This window comes from Eulemur rufifrons, chromosome 6 (assembly GCF_041146395.1).
Source record: "Eulemur rufifrons isolate Redbay chromosome 6, OSU_ERuf_1, whole genome shotgun sequence".
Lineage (NCBI taxonomy): Eukaryota > Metazoa > Chordata > Mammalia > Primates > Lemuridae > Eulemur > Eulemur rufifrons.
In genome coordinates, this window is record NC_090988.1 from 18339566 (window position 1) to 18358371 (window position 18806).

General features: G+C 39.5%; 1 protein-coding gene across 6 annotated transcripts in view; it reads left to right on the plus strand.

Moving 5' to 3' along the window:
* The window catches only part of SIK3 (SIK family kinase 3), a 228569-nt gene that overhangs the window by 174367 nt on the left and 35396 nt on the right, over nucleotides 1-18806 (plus strand). For all 6 annotated transcript variants that reach the window (XM_069470852.1, XM_069470854.1, XM_069470853.1 and 3 more), the window contains 2 exons: nucleotides 4326-4450; nucleotides 4973-5096. In XM_069470852.1, coding sequence (XP_069326953.1) covers nucleotides 4326-4450; nucleotides 4973-5096 — 249 coding nt within the window. The remainder of the gene's footprint in view (nucleotides 1-4325; nucleotides 4451-4972; nucleotides 5097-18806) is intronic.

Sequence of the window (18806 nt, forward strand, 5' to 3'; positions counted from 1 at the left end):
GTTCTAGATTTAGTATATGTTAATAACTTGAGGTTTTTCCCACATGGATAATTTAAATTTTCATAAAATAAAGTTATGTTATATCTGAATGGACTTGAGCTAGTTAGAATTTTACCATATAAGATGCATAGTAATAGTTAAGATTAATGTGAGATACTTGTAAAGAGCCACTGGTAGGGAAGATAAGACAGTAATATGTTTTCGATGAGACTGTCGATTTTTAATAATATTGGAAAGGGAGGGTAGGTCAGACCCTGTTAGGTTTGATACATTAAAGAAAGAATTGGGATACTCTAGGCTCATTAACTGGAGGAACCTGCCTACTATAATGGGGAAAAAAATGTGTCATTGGAGGCTGGGAATAGGAAATTTTGCTTGAATGTGCAACATCTTAGAGTTGGGAATAAGAATAATACTTGAAATGATTATAGGAGACCCCTTGACAGGTTCCCAAGATGAGAGGATTGTGCTTGGTGTGTTAGAGGAAATAAGAGCAAGCCAGTAGGGTGTTTTGTTATTGTTGAAGTTTATTGAAATCTTGGGTCTAACTTTTGAATCCAGCTGTTTGGCTGTAACATGCTGTGGAAGCAGGTGCTTCCCCAGATGTGGCTGTCTCTAGTTGTCAGGCCCTAATCATATCATTCATTCCCTTTTTTTGAGACAGAGTCTCACTCTGTTGCCCGGGCTAGAGTGCCGTGGCGTCAGCCTCGCTCACAGCAACCTCAAACTCCTGGGCTTAAGCAATCCTCCTGCCTCAGCCTCCCAAGTAGCTGGGACTACAGGCATGCGCCACCAGGCCTGGCTAATTTTTTCTCTATATATTTTTAGTTGGCCAGATCATTTCTTTCTATTTTTAGTAGAGACGGGGTGTCGCTCTTGCTCAGGTTGGTCTCGAACTCCTGACCTTGAGCGATCCACCCGCTTCAGCCTCCCAGAGTGCTAGGATTACAGGCGTGAGCCACCGTGCCTGGCCCATATCATTCCTTCTTACACACTCATTTCTAATACAAAAACCTAATAGTAGTCTAATCCTGTAGCCATCGTTGAAGCTGATTCCTTTTGCTATTGTTTTCTTTGTAAAGACTTCCTGTTTGATAGATCTAATAAATAAGCTCATGCTATTAAGTTTGTGCCTGCCCCTCCCTGGTAGAATAAAAGGATGGATAGGTTACTATTTGTAGATAGAACATTTGTGATTGAAAATGAGAAATTTATCTATTTTAAACTGCTTAGGAGGAAATTTAAAATCAACTGGTTAAATTCATTGCTTAGCCTGTTGCATTCTCCATTCAAAACACATACAAAAAAACCCTCCTTGATTCTCTCTTGTAGACTTTGCTATTTAATCACATCAATGTCAGAATCTATCAGCTATAACAGAATCATTTGCATTTGTCCTCTATGCTGTGGAGAAGAGGAAGGCTAATTATGGAAAAGGACCTGGTGAAGGTCTTGCACACTGATAAAAAAAAATTAAGGGTCTTCTTTGTACATAATTCTCATAGACATCTACTTTGCTGAATCTCACTTATTGAGATTTTTAGCAACCTATCCCCATTCTTTTAAGAAAAATCTTAACAGTGGTCAGTGCATGCAGACTTTAAGTTGTGAATTAAAGTTATTGTGTTTTAAAAGTTGTAGGTGAGTTGGTAGAGCTTTAAATGCAGTTTCATTCAATAGTCAGCATTTATTAAGTGCCCTCTGTTTTCAACACTATGTTACATACTGTGAAAGAGTCAGAGAAGAATAAGGTGTCTTAAGGAACTAGAGAGAGAGGGTAGATCTGTATAAGAGAGATAAGGTTTTTCAGGAGCTAGAAGAATAGGTTTTACATATATATGATATATATGTACACACACATACACATATGTATGCAAATAATAAAGGGAAAATACAAATGGAGTACAGAGAAGGTAGGGGACATTTCTTATAGGGGATCCAGGACGACGTCACAGAAGAGGTATTATTTATTTCCATTAATGAATGAGAATATTTGTTTTCTCAGAAAAGTAGCTATAATGATGCTAATTGTGGTCATGACCTCAAAGCCCCTTGTGATCATTAAGTTAATTTTAGAACTTTGGGGGGGACGGCTAGGACACAGAGGCTCTAGTAGCTGGCCAGCTGCCATTGTCAGTTTGAGAAGGCTCCCGTAGCCAGAAAATGATGAGAAGATTGGCTCAGTGATTTTATTGCAATTTAATTTTGTGATCCTTTCTTGAGTCCCTGATGTGTATTAAAAACACCGTGTGGAGACTAGGATAAATAAAACCGTGTCTCCCCACCCCCAATTTCTAACTAGTGAAGGATATAAACACAAAACGGCTGAGTATAGTATAAGGCAGAGTAGTAATGGGATGTAGAGGTATAAACAAAGGGCTACATGGAAGCACAGAGGAGGAAGCCATTGACATTGTGTTTTCTGGTGGAAATCAGTTAAGCCTTTATACAGGAAGTAATATTTGACTGGGCCTTGAAAATGAGTGGTTATTTTAAAGATGCAAAAGAAAAAAAAGGCATGGCACAAAGAGAAAATAGCATAAGAAAGATATGTAAATACAGGATATGAATAGTAATGCTAGCACGTCCAGGGATAAATTGGAAAGGTGGAGTGGGACTGGGTTGTGAAAGACCTTAAATGACAATGCAAAGAGATTAAGATTATTCTGTAAGTAGAAGGGAGCCAGCAAACGTTTTTGAGCAGGGAGGTAACGGGATCTGATTTCTGTAATATTCACTGTGCTATATGAGTGGATGGCTTAGAGGGAAATGAAATAGATGTAGGTAGGAAAAGACAGCATCAATCTAGGCCAGAGATGATAGGAGTATGAATTGAGATGGTAGGGATGGAAATAGAAGGAGGAGATAGATTCAAGACACACTTAGGGACTAGAAGCTGTAAGAGTTTTATTACCAGCTTGAAATGGGGAATGAAAAGGAGAAAGGAATTAAAGATGGCTCCAGTGTTTCTAGTAACAGAGATGGTGATGCCATTAATGAAGATAAGAACATTACTAGAAGAGCAGATTTGACTTTGGAAAGTGGTAGGTTTTAGGTGTTTCTTCCTAAGCAAGTGTTGGAAGCTCATGCCAGGAACTCGAGTGGTACTGGACATACATGGTGGCATGCACCTATAGTCCTAGCTACTCAGGAGGCTGAGGTGGGAGGATAGGTTAAGCTCAGGAATTCAAGGCTGTAGTGTGCTGTGATCATGCCTGTGAACAGGCACTGCTCTCCTACCTGGGCAACATAGTGAGAGATGCCATTTTTTTAAAAAGAGTGGTATCAGGGCCAGAGATATAAATTTGGGGAATTATCCCCAAAGAAATCATAGTGGAAATGGTGGGACCACAAGAGTTATCTCTAAGAAAATGTGGAGCAAGGAGAGGCAGTCAAAATCGGCAGATGCCTACTAGAAAACCTTCTGTAGTAGGTAGAAAAAAGGAAAGCAAATAGCAAAAGGAGGCAGAGTTGTCAACAAGAGAGTAAAACTAGGAAAAAGAGGAAAGAGTGTCCGAGAGTAGGAGTGTACTTAGCATTTTCAGATGCTGAGTTGCAGGGAGTGTGGTATGCCTGGGGCATGAGGGATTTCTAGTCTGTCTTACCGGCTGTGCATAAATAACATTTATATGCCAGTGGCTCTCTATCCTTCAGCCCGCCATCCTTGCTCATTTTCTTAGTTTTCTTCCCCACGACTCACCCCTCCTACCTCCCATCTGCTCCCTCTTACAACAGTAGGAGGGGCAGAAAAGAGGGGGGGAAAGTTCAAGCACAGAGTTGAAGTTAGAATGTAAACGTTCTTGGTTCAGTGTGTAAATAAGTTGCTTATTATTCCTCATTTTGAATAAGCTACCTTAATGATGATAGTGTTAGTTTGTCTAATTTTAAGTGGTCATAAATGTGTTTGCCATAAGAAGTAAAAATAATATGAAACTTTTGGGTCCAGTTGAGTAGACTTACCTGAATATACTGATTCTAATGTGGTCTTCACATCAATCATCCAATTTCATTTTTGTTTTTAAAGGAATAAATACCACTTGCCTCACTCTGCCTAGGTTTATGAAAGGAGTAGTGATGTTTTTGCTGACAGAAACCATGTTTACTTTTAATTAACCAGATATCCTTTTGCATTCTAACTCATCTATATCTCTGTTTTGCTATTTTTTTTTTTTTTTCCAGTTTAAGTGGCTGGCAGTGTAGTTTCTAAATATTCTCTTTTCACATTTAATATTCCGACTAAATGATTTGGAACCTTTACCCTAGTGACTAGAGACTAGTGTTTGCTGGGTTATGATAATATGAGTTGTGTCCATTTACCTTTCTAGATTTTGGCTTCAGTAACCTCTTCACTCCTGGGCAGCTGCTGAAGACCTGGTGTGGCAGCCCTCCTTACGCTGCACCTGAACTCTTTGAAGGAAAGGAATATGATGGCCCCAAGGTGGACATCTGGGTAAGTAACTACCTCCTCTTATACCCCATGGCATTACTTACAGCTGTCCTTCTCCTGGAGGACACGTAATACGCATGTGAATTGAGGTCATGATCACTTGTTCTTTCAAGTCCCAATTCTTTGTGTAAAGTCTTTCTTCCAGCACTTATCTTATGGGCTGAGCCACAAGTTTCAAACTACCCTTTGCATCTGCAAAAGAACTCCAAGGATGGGTGCCCTTGCCAAGAACAAAGATTCCTGTTGTTGTCACTTGCCTCATCCCTAGAGAATGAGTACTGAGAAAAATTTGGGATGTTACCCCAAATTAATGTCTGGAAGCAAAGAAGAGTGTTAGCTATTCTAAAGATGATTGGCCTTGACAATGCTCCATATTGTTTCTCATTAAAAAAAAAGAAGAAAAAATGTGTTCTATAATCTTGTGCATGACTCACCATCATCTGTATGAAGACGTGTGTGTGTGAACACACTATGATGGGCTCTTGTGTTTCCTCTAATTGTGCGTACTCTCTGTTTGGCATGCAGAGCCTTGGAGTTGTCCTCTATGTGCTCGTGTGCGGCGCCCTGCCATTTGATGGGAGCACCCTGCAGAATCTGCGGGCCCGGGTGCTGAGTGGAAAGTTCCGCATCCCATTTTTTATGTCTACAGGTAAGGGAGTTGCCAGGACACAGCTATGACTGGGTTCGTGGAAAGTTAGATATGTTAAGTTATCCCAGGAATGTATTGATGGAGTATAAATAGCCTACTTAACCTTTCTTAGCTCCAGTTTGCTGACCTGGCGCCTTCAGAAGGCAAGGTTCTGTAGGAACAGAGTATACAGGCTTTAGCCTCAGATAGCTCTATGTGCGTTTGAATTTGGGCCCTGCATATTCCTATGTCTGAGCTTTAGTATCCCTTGTCTACAAACAGGCTGAGAGTTTTGTGAGGGCTATTGCTATAAGAATTAAATTAAATAATGTATGTAAAGAGTTAATAGGCCCATCACATAGCAGCAATGCAGTAAATGTTTCTGTTTTGCTTCCATTCTGCCCCTCCTCCCCACACCATTTTTCAGGATAATATTTCCATTTACTGAGGCCCCATTCTGTTGTGGTTTTAAATGCCAAGGATAAAGCAGGCTTTGCATCTTAGTCTTGCTACTTCATTTCTTAACTGTATGACATTTATCCTCCAGACTCAAATAATGCAAAATTTTTAAATGAGTGGGCAGTAGGGTAAGTAGATCTTGAAAAAATTTTAACACTGAAAATAGATACCTAATACTCAGAATCTACAGTATTTTATCACCATTTATTTGCATACAAGAAGAGAACATTTTAGAGACAATGCAGAAAGTTGTATATTTAGTTTTGCTTAATCGTGAATTTTCATTTTAAGGGAGAAAATAGATCCACTGGGTTAGCAGCAAAGATTAAGCACATAGGCATCGCATTTTAGAATAAAGTGGTAAAACTTGGAATAGATTTAACTTTAAGTCTCTTTCAAATTGATGACTTGATTGTATAGCAGATAGTGCTAAACGCTGTGAGAAAAATAAAATGGAGGAGTTTAAGATGGTAGTAACATCTACTGAGAAACTGACCTTTCAGCAAAGCTTGAGAGAAGGTGAGGGTGTGAGCCATGCAGTCTGTGGAAGAGCATTCTGGGCAGAGGGAACAGAAGTGCAAAGGCCCCCGGGAGGGAACATGCTTGAGTGTTTACGGAACAGGAAGGAGGCCCGTGTGCTTGAAAAGAAGGAGTGATGGGAGAAAAGGGATGAGGTCAGAGAGGTGAGAGGGAGCTTGATTTTAGGGCCCAGTCAGTCAACGTAAAGACTTCAATTTTTACTCCATGTGAAATGTGAAGGATTGGAGGGTTGTGACAGGAATGGCGTGATCTGACTTTTGTTTTTTCCAATTTTTATTATGAAAGGTTTCAAATATACAAAAAGTTGAAAGAATTTTGCAGTGACTTTTGTTTAAAAAAGATCACTTTGGCCGCTATGTTGTCAGTAGGTTGAAAGGTGCAAGGGCTGAAAGAGGGAGACCAGTTAGTAGGAAACTTTTGCAATAGTCTGGATGCGAGATATTGGTAGCTAGTTCCCAGACTGGGGTGTAGAGGTAGAGATGGCAAGAAGTGGTCAGATTTAAGAGATGCTACATACTATGTGGAAGGCACTGTTCAAAGCATTTTACAAACATGAACTCATTTAATTATCATAACAACCCTATGAGATACATAAAATTATCACCGCCATTTTACTGGTGATAAAACTGAGTCCAGAAGAGGTTAATTAAGCACTTTCTCCAAGATAACACAGCTATTAATACTAAGTGGCTAAACTAGAAATTGAACCCAGGCAGTCTGACTCCAACAACATTTAGTGTTGGATTTGAGGTGAAAGAAAGAGAATAATTAAAGGTTTAATTCCAGAGTCCTGGCATGAGCAACCTCAAGGATGGATTTACTTCTAACTGAGATGGGGATGACTGGGAAAGAATATTTACCTTTCGGAGAGATGTTTTAGACTCGTCAAGTTTGAGATGCCCATCTGACATCTAAGTTGAGATGTGGTATAGGTAGTTGAATTTAGGAGAGAGTTCTGGGCTAAGGGTGTACAGTTGGGAAGCATCAGTGTACAGGTAATATTTAAAGCTATGAGATGAGATCACTATTTAGGCATTGATTACAGAGAAGAGGTCGAAGGATTAAGCTGTGGAACATACCAATATTTAGAGATCAGGAAGTTGACGAGGGATCATAAGAATGGTGAGGTAAGCCAGAGTCTGCTGTCCTAGAAGACAAGTGAAGAAAATATTCCAAGGAGGGGAGTGAGGAGCTCTGGGGACTGGTGCTGCTAAGTGAAGTGCGAGGACCGAGAACTGAATGTTGGGTTTAGAAATGTGGAGATCATTAATGATTTTGAAGTGTACTTTTGGTGGAGGGGCAGAAAAAAAAGCCTAAATCATATGGCTACAACAGAAAAGGAATAGAAGGAAAATGGAGAAAGGAAGTGGACATAACTCTTCCCTATTTTGCTATAAAAGGAAGCAAAAGTGGTCTAGTAGTGCTCTGGCCAGGGTCACCAATGATCTCATCATTCATCACCTGCATATCCTCAGACTTTATCTTAATGACTGCCCAGCACTAGTTAGCACTTCACCACTTCTTCTTTTTCTCTATTAATTGAATTTATATTTTAGAGCAGTTTTAGGTTCACAGCAAAATGGAGTGGGAGGTATAGAGTTTCCATGTGCCTGATGCCTCTCCCCACACCCCTTCACTCTACCCCCTAACACACAGGTTCCTCTACTATCAACATCCCCCACCAGAGTGGTCCATTTGTTACAATCAGTGAGCTCCATTGACACACTATTACTACCCGAAGTCCATAGTTTACACTAGGATTCTCTCTCAGTGTTGTACATTCTATGGGTTTTGACAAATGTATAATGACATGTATCCATCATTATAGTATCCTACAGGATAGTTTCACTAGCCCAAAAGCCCTCTATGCCCTGCCTGTTTATCCCTCTTTCCCCCAACCCCTGGTAACCACTGATCCTTTTATTGTCTCTATAACCAGAATGTCATATGGTTGGAAACATACATACAGTATGTAGCCTTTTCACATTGGCTTTTTTCACTTAGTAATATGCAATAAGGTTCCTCCATGTCTTTTCATGGCTTGATAGCCCATTTCTTTTTAGCACTGAATAATATGTCATTGTTTGGATGAAATACAGTTTATTTATCCTTTCACCTACTGATGGACATCTTGGTTGCTTCCAAGTTTTGACAGTTATGAATAAAGCTACTGTAACATCCTCGTACAGATTTTTGTATGGACATAAATTTTCAACTCATTTGGGTATGGATCAAGTAACATGATTGCTGGACTGCATGGGAAGGGAATGTTTAGTTTTGTGAGAAACTGCCAAACTGTCTTCCAAAGTGGCTGTACCATTTTGCATTCCCACCATCCATAAGTGAAAGTTACTGTTGCCACATCCTCACCAGCACGTGGTATTGTCAGTGTTTTGGATTTTGGCCACTCTAATAGGTGTGTAGTGGTATCTCATGGTTTTAATTTGCAATTCTCTAATGATGTATGATGATGAGCATAGATTCATATGCTAATTTGCTTGCCATCTGTATATCTTTGGTGAAGTGTCTTCAGGTCTTTTGCCCATTTTTCTTATTTGGATTGTTCGTTTTCTCATTGTTGAGTCACTCATTACTTTTTGAAACATTTCTCATTGCTTCTGAGACACCACATTCTCCAGTTTTCTGCCTGTCCTCTGGAGCATCTTCTCATTCTTCTCTGCTAAAGTTCTCTTTCTCTGTCCATCTTTTTTTCTTTACACCATCTTTCTTGAGCCATCTTATTTACTGCCATGGCTTACTTGATACTGTGAAGATCAGCTCTTGATTAACTTTTTGGCTTGGATCTCTCCTCTGGGATCCAGGGCTATATATCCAATCATTTGCTACCCATTGTCTTCACTTTCATGTCTCGAAGTCACGTCAAATGGAAACATTTTCAAAAATGAACTTAACTCCCCCCTCCCTAGATTTGCTCTATTCTGTCTTCTCTGATAATATCACTGTCTGACCAAGGCAGGAACAAGACTTGATTCCTCCTTTTCTCTCACTGTTGCCACAGCTGATCGGTTACCAAATCCTATAGCCACTTCTACAGGTCATACTATCATCTCCTCTTGCCTAGATTAAACAATAGCCAAACTATATGCATTCCTGGCTCCAGTCTTTTACCTCTCCAATCCATTCTCCACTTTGCTGCATGAGTAATCTTTCCAAAACACAAATATAAAAACAAACAAAACATACCCCCCCCCACACACACTCTCTTACACAAATCCGATCACATCATTTTCCAGCCTAAAACTTTTCAATGGTTTCCATTTCCTGTAAGGTAAAGTTTACTCTTTAATGTGGCTAAAACACTAATTTTCAAACATTTTTGACCATGACCATAATAAAAAATACATTTTATACTATAACTCAGAACACACATGTACAACTGAACAAAAGACTCTTAAAAAAGCAAAACTTACCTTTACTATGTGTAGTGTGCTCCAGTGTATTCTATTCCATTTAAAAATGTTGATTACAACTTACTAAATTGATCTCCTGACTGCTGTTGAAAACCAATGGCATAGAAATACCTTTATAACTTGGCTTCTGCCTATCTTATCAGCCCCAACTCCCATTCTACAACCAGTCATCTTAATTTTCTTCTAGTTCCCCAAACAAGTCATGTTTTCTGGAGCAATTCCCACTGCTCATAATACTTCTTCCTCCACCTCCACTCCACTATTCTATAATCTAGAATAAGAAATTACTTGGGGTAGAAAAAAGAATCTAGATAATTTCTACTTCTGTAGGTCTCTGAACTTTCTCGTATCATGGTACTTGAACCAAACTTTATATTGTAATTATTCTTTTATTGTATATCTTCCATACCAGACTGTGAGCAAGCAATAAGGGAATAAAGTATCTGGAATGTAGCAGGACTTAGTAAATAGTAAATCTCTGCCAGAATCCTGTTTAACCACTCCCTCTTGTCCCAGTGGCTCTCATTTATATTTAGAATAAAATTCAAGGAGTCATTATCCGAGATCCCCAAACCCTGGGCCACACTATTGGTCCGTGGCCTATTAGGGACCAGAATGCAGAGCTCTAACCCTCTACCCTACCCCTACCCCCCACCCCCCGCCACCCCTGCTTCCCTCTGGGGTGGAAAAATTGTCTTCCATGAAACTTAGGAACTCTGAGCAGGTGGGGGTGTGTGTGTGTGTACAGCAGGAGGTGAGCGGCAGGCCAGCCAAGGCTTCATCTGTACTTACAGCCACTCCCCATTGCCATTGCTCATATCACCACCTGTGCTATGCCTCCTCCAACCCCAGCCCCCTACCCCAGCATCTGTCAAAAATTGTCTTCCTTGAAACCGGTCCGTGGTGCCAAAAACATTAGAGACCGCTGATTATTATTATGGCCTACAAGGCACAACTTCCCTTGCCCCCTCTTTGGTCTCATTTCTTATTACACTTCACCCAGGTTTTAAGCTCCGGTCAGAGAGGCAGCCCTTGCTGTTTCTCAGCCTTGCCAAGCACACGCATTCCTGTTCCCTTCTGTAGTCATATGGCCCCTCAGAGAGGCCTTTCCTGACTACCCTCATCATCCTTTTTCTTCATAGCACTTAGCACTACCTCACATTATTTTTGTATTGCCTCCCCATCCCCATCCCCATATGACAGTAATAAGCTTTTGGGTTTTCGTTCACTGCTGTATTCCCAGGGCTTAGAACAGTGCCTGGGTCCTAGTAGGCACCCAGTATATATTTGTTAAATGAATGTGTGAATGCACAGGTTTGTTAAAATGCAGACTGCAAAAGCCCCTCCAGAGAGTACATTCTTATTCAAATAATAATATCAATAGTAATATCAAGACATTACATTTCTTGAGAGGCTGAGGCAGGAGAATCACTTTAGCCCAGGAGTTTGAGGCTGCAGTGAGCTATGATGACGCCTCTGCACCCTAACGTGGGCAACAACCTGAGACCCTGCCTCAATTTAAAAAAGAAGAAAGAAAAGAAAAAAAAAATTACATTTCTTTAGGGCCTTTGAGTTTTTAAAATATTTTCTTATACGTGGTCTAATTTGAGCTTCATAAGTATACGACTGGTCATGGCACATGTTGTCATTTGCCAATGAAATTTAGGAAGCTGAAGTTCGGAGAAATTAGTTGACTTGCCCAAAGACACACAAAGACATACAGGTAATAAGTAACTAAGTCAGTACTGAAATTCTGTGTTTGTTAGTGCTAATTTTGCAAAAAAGGGCAGGATAAGCAAACCACTTCCTCTGCTTTTCCAATGTCCACAGTATTTCCTGTGAGCAACTTGGATCTTCTCTACCCTCTGCCGCCACCCCTCGCACCATGGCAAAGATTCTTCCTCACACTGTACCAGAGCTGGCTGCAGATGGTGGGTTCTGGTACATCGCTAGCAAGGCTGTCAGCCACTTGTCCATTAGTGCTTAGAAATAAACCATATAACATTTAGACTGCTTAGAAAGAACTAATATTTGTAATATGATATACGTTAACATGAAAGCTTAAAGACTCAGAGAAAGCCTACAGGATTATCCTAAGTGTAGTCACTCCTTAATCCCAGATAAGTAGTTCCCTAAGTAGGAATAAAAGTTTTTGTAAGATTAAGTACAGAGGATGAGAAACAACCCAGTCTAGGAAATGAGTACATAATTGCCACATTACCAGTGTGATCTCTCCTGCCTTCAGGAACATACATGTCCTTGGCATTGCCTAATGTCACAGGCCTCAATCCCAAGGCCCATCAGAGAATACTGTCAAAAGGATGAGGCGTAGCAGAAAACGAATACATAAGGTTGTTTCATCTTTTCTTAGCTTAGACATCCTTTGAGTACCATGAAGCATCAGGTTCATGTGAAGGAGACCTAGAGCCTGTCCCTGAGTCCTTTTTCTGCTCACAACTCCTGTTTCTGGACACAATTGTACCTCACTAGACCTAGAGTTAATTCTTCCTACGCAGGCAAGAGCCGGCTGCTTTTCGGCTTGTCAGGTCTGCTGTCACTGTACTGCAGAAGATACCGTAGTTAAGGGAGATGTTTCAGAACAGATTCCTTTCCTTTCTCAGGCTGTTGTCATAGACTTGAGCTGAGCTTATCTGTTTTTTTGCCAGAAGGATCTAGAAACTCCAGCTGAGCTGGTATAGTTTTCTAAATTATCACTTGAAAGACAAGAGGGCAAAGGCCCTATCATCTGGCTTCTTCTAGCCAAGTTGAATTCCAGAGTATCGACTTCTGTGTGGGAGGCCGTGCTCTACAAATGGATACAGTTAGCTCAAGAATTCTAAGCTTTTCTTTATTGTCAGTAATGTGTGGAATGAAGTATCCTCACAATTAGTGGATATTTCTATGCTTGGTCTTGTTTGTTTGATACAAGCTTCTTTTCACGGGCATCCTGACATGTATTGAAAACATGTATTTTCAAGTTGAAATAACAATGGTATAAATTTAAAAGAGGATTTATTCGTGAAGTCGAATTGATCCGAGACCACCTAGTTTTATAATCATGTATATGTCCTCCACCCATCCCCCCCAGAATATAAGCCTCTTGGTATCAGAAATGTGTTTTGCACATCAACATCTTCCATAAAACCTAACAGCACCTGGTAATAAGGATATAAACCCATCTTAGCACTTTGGGAGGATTGCTTGAGGCCAGAAGTTTGAGACCAGCCTGAGCAATATAGTGAGACCTCATCTCCACAAAAAAGTACAAAAATTATCCAGGCACAGTGGTGGTGCATGCCTGTAGTCCCAGCTGCAAAGGAGGTTGAGGCAGAAGGATTGCTTGAGCCCAGGTTGCAATGAGCTATGAAGACGCCACTGAACTGCAGCCGAGACAACAGAGTAAGACCCTGTCTCAAACAAACAAACAAACAAACAAATAGCAAATATTTTTGAATGAAAAACTAAATCATCACCACTTAACTATAGAATCTTATATTAGACTCTTGTGTTATATTATTAAAATGATGATCTGAATTATTTATTTATCAAACCAATTAGTTTTTTGTACTTTTTTATATGGGTTATTATGAAGATGACCAGGGCAAGTGACTTCTAGGTTTAAAAAGGTGTTTTGATCTACTTTAGAGTTGGCTTTCTATGTCCCAAGTAAAATAAGTTTGGTCCATACCAATGTTTTGGGATTAAACTTCTCAGAGCATTCCAGAGAGCAGTTAGGTAAAACCCTGAGCCTAAATTATAGAAGGATTAAAAGTTGAAACCTGTTGTTTTTTTGAGTTGTTGCAGAAGATGAGACCTGGCCTGGCCACATGTGTTAGCAGATGTTTCCTCTGACTCCCCCCCTTCTACCAGTGGAAGCCAACGACTTAAATTTTTTGAGGACCAAATTCATTCACTAGCAATACATTTTTAGGAACCATTAGAAATGTACTTAAAGCCTAGTTTGCCTTATTCCCCTATTATACCACCTGCTAGCAAACATAGTAAGATCGTTTATTTAATGGAAGGAAAATTAATTTACAGTGAAAAAACTGCAGTGTTGGCAAGTGCATAGAGATCTCTTGTGGACAATATTTTTGAGTCTTTATTGATTAGACTTCATTGTGACTTAATTAATTGTAATACTGCATAAGCATTTTATCACTGGGAATGCAAGACCCAGGCTTACATAATGCTTCTGATGGAGAATGTACCCTGCAGCTACTGCCAAAAAGCTTCTACTTAGAGGCAAACAACTCTGCCCTGATTGGCTTACTCATCAAGAGCGACACAGCATCTTGCTTGGCTAAAAGCACTTTGTTTAGAGAGAATGGGACAGAGGATTAAAGAGCTCACCCACCGGACTCCATATATGAAGGGGCTGAGAGTCCTCAAAGCAGTTCTCTCATGCCTTTTGAGGCATATTGCACCACTAGAGAGAAAATCTGTGTAGTGCTTTCATGTCAGTGAATGTAGCAATCACAAATGATATCAGAAAAGAGGCTAGAACTCCTTCAGAGTGAAGCAGGCCTTCCTGACTATCCCCATGATTTGACCTAACATAATAGAAAACCAGTGGATACATATTGGTACTGCCCTGTTTATTATTAGGCTTTTCAAACTATCTTCTGGCTGTGGCAACCCTAAATAGAGAAATGGAGGAAGTTCAAAGTGGAAGGACTCCAGAGATTTGGTTAATAGCTAACATTTATTGAACACTTTCTACGTACCAGGCACTGTTGCGTTAACTTATTTAATATTCAGAACAACTCTCTGAGGTAGGCTATTATATGAGGTAGTCTGTAAGATAGGTTGTTTGATAGATAAAATTGAGGCATGGTAAAGTTAAGTAACATGCCCGAGATCACACATCTAGTAAATGGCAGAGCTGAGGTTTGAACCCTGGCAGTCTGGCTTCAGAGACCATCTAACCATCTCTGACTGTATTTTAATTCTCAGTAAATACATATCTGGTAAGTTATTCCAAGCATTAAGAGAGTCCTCTAATGGATATCTTTGTCCATCTATTATACATTTGGATAACTTATCGAAAAAAGTTAGTTAGTAGCAGGAACCGTGTATTGGACCCTGGAATAAAAGTGAGGCAGAATTTTGTTATACTATAACGGCTGATATTAGGACTCAGAAAAATATTTCAATATGAAATGCAAAATGGTCAGCCTTCAATAAAACAGTGTAGCAAGCCAGGGTCTTTTCAAGGTTGGGCTAGAGCTAAATGTTGGCATCCTCAGCCTTTAGGCCAGGATCTCCTGATTGCTGAATCTTAATTCTGGCAGCATCACACCCTCCTACAAAAACTAAAAATAAGAAAAGTTCAAGAAATAGGTGTTATTTTTCTAATAAATGGAGATATGTGGGTCAAATACTTTTTTTCTCCTCAGTCTGTCTCAGGTTGGTAAACAATTAAAACTGAAGAGAAAAGGCTCTGAACCTAAGTTTATTGATTTCTGTAGAAGCTTTTCTTATGAGCTCCATCTCTATTTGCTAAATTGTTCCAAACCATCTCCCTGTGGTCTCTATGTTCAGTCACTGAAAGTGTCTCACAGGATTTAGAATTATAAGGAACTTTACTTCTATTGTAGAATATTCTGATTATAATACTTTTCAGAAGCCACCAGTATTGGAATTTGTAGTTAAATCAAGAACTCTCTGTTTTCTTTTCTGATCTTACTTGCTGTTGGAATATCTTTTTTGAAATTTTACTTATATATTCCAGTTGTATGGGACTCCCATTTTTCTTCCCCACAAGAACTGAAAATAAATGATTTCAAAACAAGACAGTTTTTTTCTCAGTGCCTTTGTATTAAAGAAATTGATCTTAATGTTTATTTTTTATGAGTAAAATCTTGTTACAACCAATACGGTTATGGCTTAAGTTCTATTACAGCTAATTCGAAGATTGTGTATTTTCTTTGTTTTTGTAAAATTGTGGCACTATTACTTTAATAACCAGTCCTTGAATTTGGGATTTAGAAATGTTTATTTATTTCTATTTTAGCAGTAATGTATCAAAATTTATTAAGTACAAGTATTCCAATCCATACACCACCATTGTTCTAGCAACATCCAATATAAAAAAAATTTTAGTGCAACAACAGAACCCTTATATTTTATATGATTGTATTTAGCATTTATATAATCTCTGAATGCATCTATAGATTAGCACATTTAGCGTATGGTATTTATACATACAGATGTCTTATTTGAAGACCATGTGTCTACTTTGTTTAGATTTTAAAATAGTGACTATATAAAGGTTTGACCTTAGCTGGCAGTTGACTATGACAGAGTTTCCTTGGGCATGTTAATAAAATGTCATTTCTAGGGCTTCATTCATAAGCAGAGAGAAGATTCCTAACTCTGGCCAGAGAAGGTATCTTGGCAAAAACACTCAATGATTTCTTATTGATTTACTTTTTAATTATTTCTGTAAAGATCATGACATTGCAACATAGTCACACTATTCTTTGCATGATTATGACAGGATCAGGACATTATGACAGACTTTATTTCCTTTTCATGTAGAAAAACAGTATGTTTTGTGTGTGATGTTTCTTTTTGGAAAAGGCAGACAGCATTGAAGAGGAGTTTTGCGTCACAGACATTTGTAAGTCTCAAAGCCATGTTGCTCCGTCCTGAGATTGCCATTGCAGACTGTGCATCAATTTTGTTCTATTTGTTTGCTGTAGTAGCATCAGTTCTCTCCCAGACCAGCACCTGAGCTGGATAATGTGAATGGACGGCAGAGTCAGGCAGCATATTGCATAGTATCCTTGTTCTGAAAAGCTTAAGACTTTAATACCATTTTAACTTTTTAAAAATGTTTGTAAAGTTATTCATTTTCCATAGAAACATGTTTTAGAGATTTAATAGCCAAGTTATTTTTGTTTCTTTTTTAGATTTAGAAAAATAGAACCCTCCTTAAAAGTTTGAATTGCACTAGAAGTAATTTATTGTTAAGAAGTAAACATTACTAAGAAGTTTCTTAAAATTATTGAAAATAAAGTACTCTTGGGCTGAGTGCTTTGGAATTACCTTTGAACACACCTAGTAATGACTGGAAAGGGTACATGAGAAACGAGGCCATAACAGACACCTGTAAGAAGCGTGAATTTTCTGGCTAGTTGTTACTTCCTTTCGCTCTTCCCATGCCTCATGTCTCGCAGATGTCTTGTGTTTCCACCAGCTCAAAGCAGCTTTATGTGGCCAGAAAGAATCCATGACTCAATTTCTTTTATACCATTCCTTTGCTACAGAACTGAAAATGATTGCTTTGCCATGTCTCATACTTTGGCATTGCATAAAGGGTTTAAGGCTGCTGTCCTCAAGCCCCGGGCCACAGACCAGTATAGGGCCACATAACAGGAGGCGAGTGTGTGTAGCTTCATCTGTATTTACAGCCACTCCCAGCACTCACATCCCCCACCTACTCACCCCCAACCCCTATCTGTGGAAAAATTGTCTTCTATGAAACCAGTCCCTAGTGCCCAAAAGGTTGGGGACCGCTGGTTTAAGGAACAGTTAGCTTGCCCTCCTTCATAGGACCAGCCTGAAGATTGTAATGATCGAGTTCCCTAATTTTCTGCCTATCCTTTCTCCTTGTCTATCATTCCTTGATTGGGGAAACCTATTGTTTCAAGCCTTCCATCACAGTCTTCATCACCTTATAATGACTAGAGTATATAAGTAAGTTTGCTCTGCTATAATGTATTTAAACCTCACCAGCAAAATTATTAGGGCAGTCCTCCCCCACTTAGATGTTCTTAAGTCCCTGCTTTCTGAATTCATGCAACTTGCCATTCCCTCTTAAAGCTATTTTATAGCTCGTTCTTAGCCTTCAGACCATAGATTTACCTAGCTCGTTTTGTAATACTAACCTAGCTTGTGGGTGATTCTGGCATGATGAAACCTGTGGAGATGATACGGCATTTGATCTGTCAGAGGAGGGAATTAAATTGTTTTGATTTTTTTTACTTTTTTTTTTCTTTTTTCTTTTCTTTTTTTTTTTTTTGAGACAGAGTCTTGCTTTGTTGCCCTGGCTAGAGTGAGTGCCGTGGCGTCAGCCTAGCTCACAGCAACCTCAAACTCCTGGGCTTAAGCGATCCTACTGCCTCAGCCTCCCGAGTAGCTGGGACTACAGGCATGTGCCACCATGCCCGGCTAATTTTTTCTATATATATTTTAGTTGTCCATATAATTTCTTTCTATTTTTAGTAGAGACGGGGTCTCGCTCTTGCTCAGGCTGGTCTCGAACTCCTGACCTTGAGGGATCCACCTGCCTCGGCCTCCCAGAGTGCTAGGATTACAGGCGTGAGCCACCGCGCCCGGCCTTGATTTTTTTTAATATAAAGATATGGTGGCTACTACCTAGAACACCAATAATTAATTTATTTTAGGTACTACATATAATACATTAGAATTCTTTGGAGTAAGACTGACCAGAATTTGTATCCTGCCTCTGCCTCTTATCTTATTATTATCTTACTGTTGGTCAAATTTCTTAACTTTTCTAATTTTTAATTTCTTTATATATAAAATGATAATAGTAATAGGAGTTGATATGCAAATTAAGTACTTAAATTTAATTTACTTAAAAGTTTTAGCGCTCTGCCTATCATATAAGTGCTCACCAAATGTTAGTAATTATTATTAAATAATATTGTTGAATGAGTTGCTGTATTAATCTTTCATTCCCTTCTTCCCCGTTTTGTTTTTTACTCTTTTCTGTCTTTCTGTTACTTTTACTCTCTCAATGTGCTAAAGGGATGTTCATACTTTCAGTCACATCTGCAGGGTTTATGGAGAAGACCTGTCCGCCAAGAATTGTTCTGGTTTGTCGTAACCTCTTAGAGAAAGGTGTTATCAAGGACAACAAAGAAAAAATATTTTGCCTGCTTAGGTGGACTCACGCTGGCAAGCTCAACTTAATTCCCATTTTAGGACCCTGCCCATACAGCAGCTCTCGCTCCGGAAAGTCGTCCAAACGCCTGTCAGCGCAGCGGTGCAGGGCCGCGCTGCGCATCCTCTAGTTAACATTCTGTTGGCATATCGAGTTTCATGGGCCCACAGTGATTTTCACTGCGGAGACTGCCTGGCGTCTTACAGGAGCAGATGAAAACAGCCTCAGAAGGGAAGCTGCTTCTCTGGCTCACAAGCAGAGCAGCATATTCCTACGTTGCCTTCAGTGTCATCAGCATCAAAGGCTCTGCCTTTTGGGAGGGAACAAGTGATGGGGCCATTTTAGACATTAAAATGGAGTACTTCTTGGCATCTGGAAAAGCTG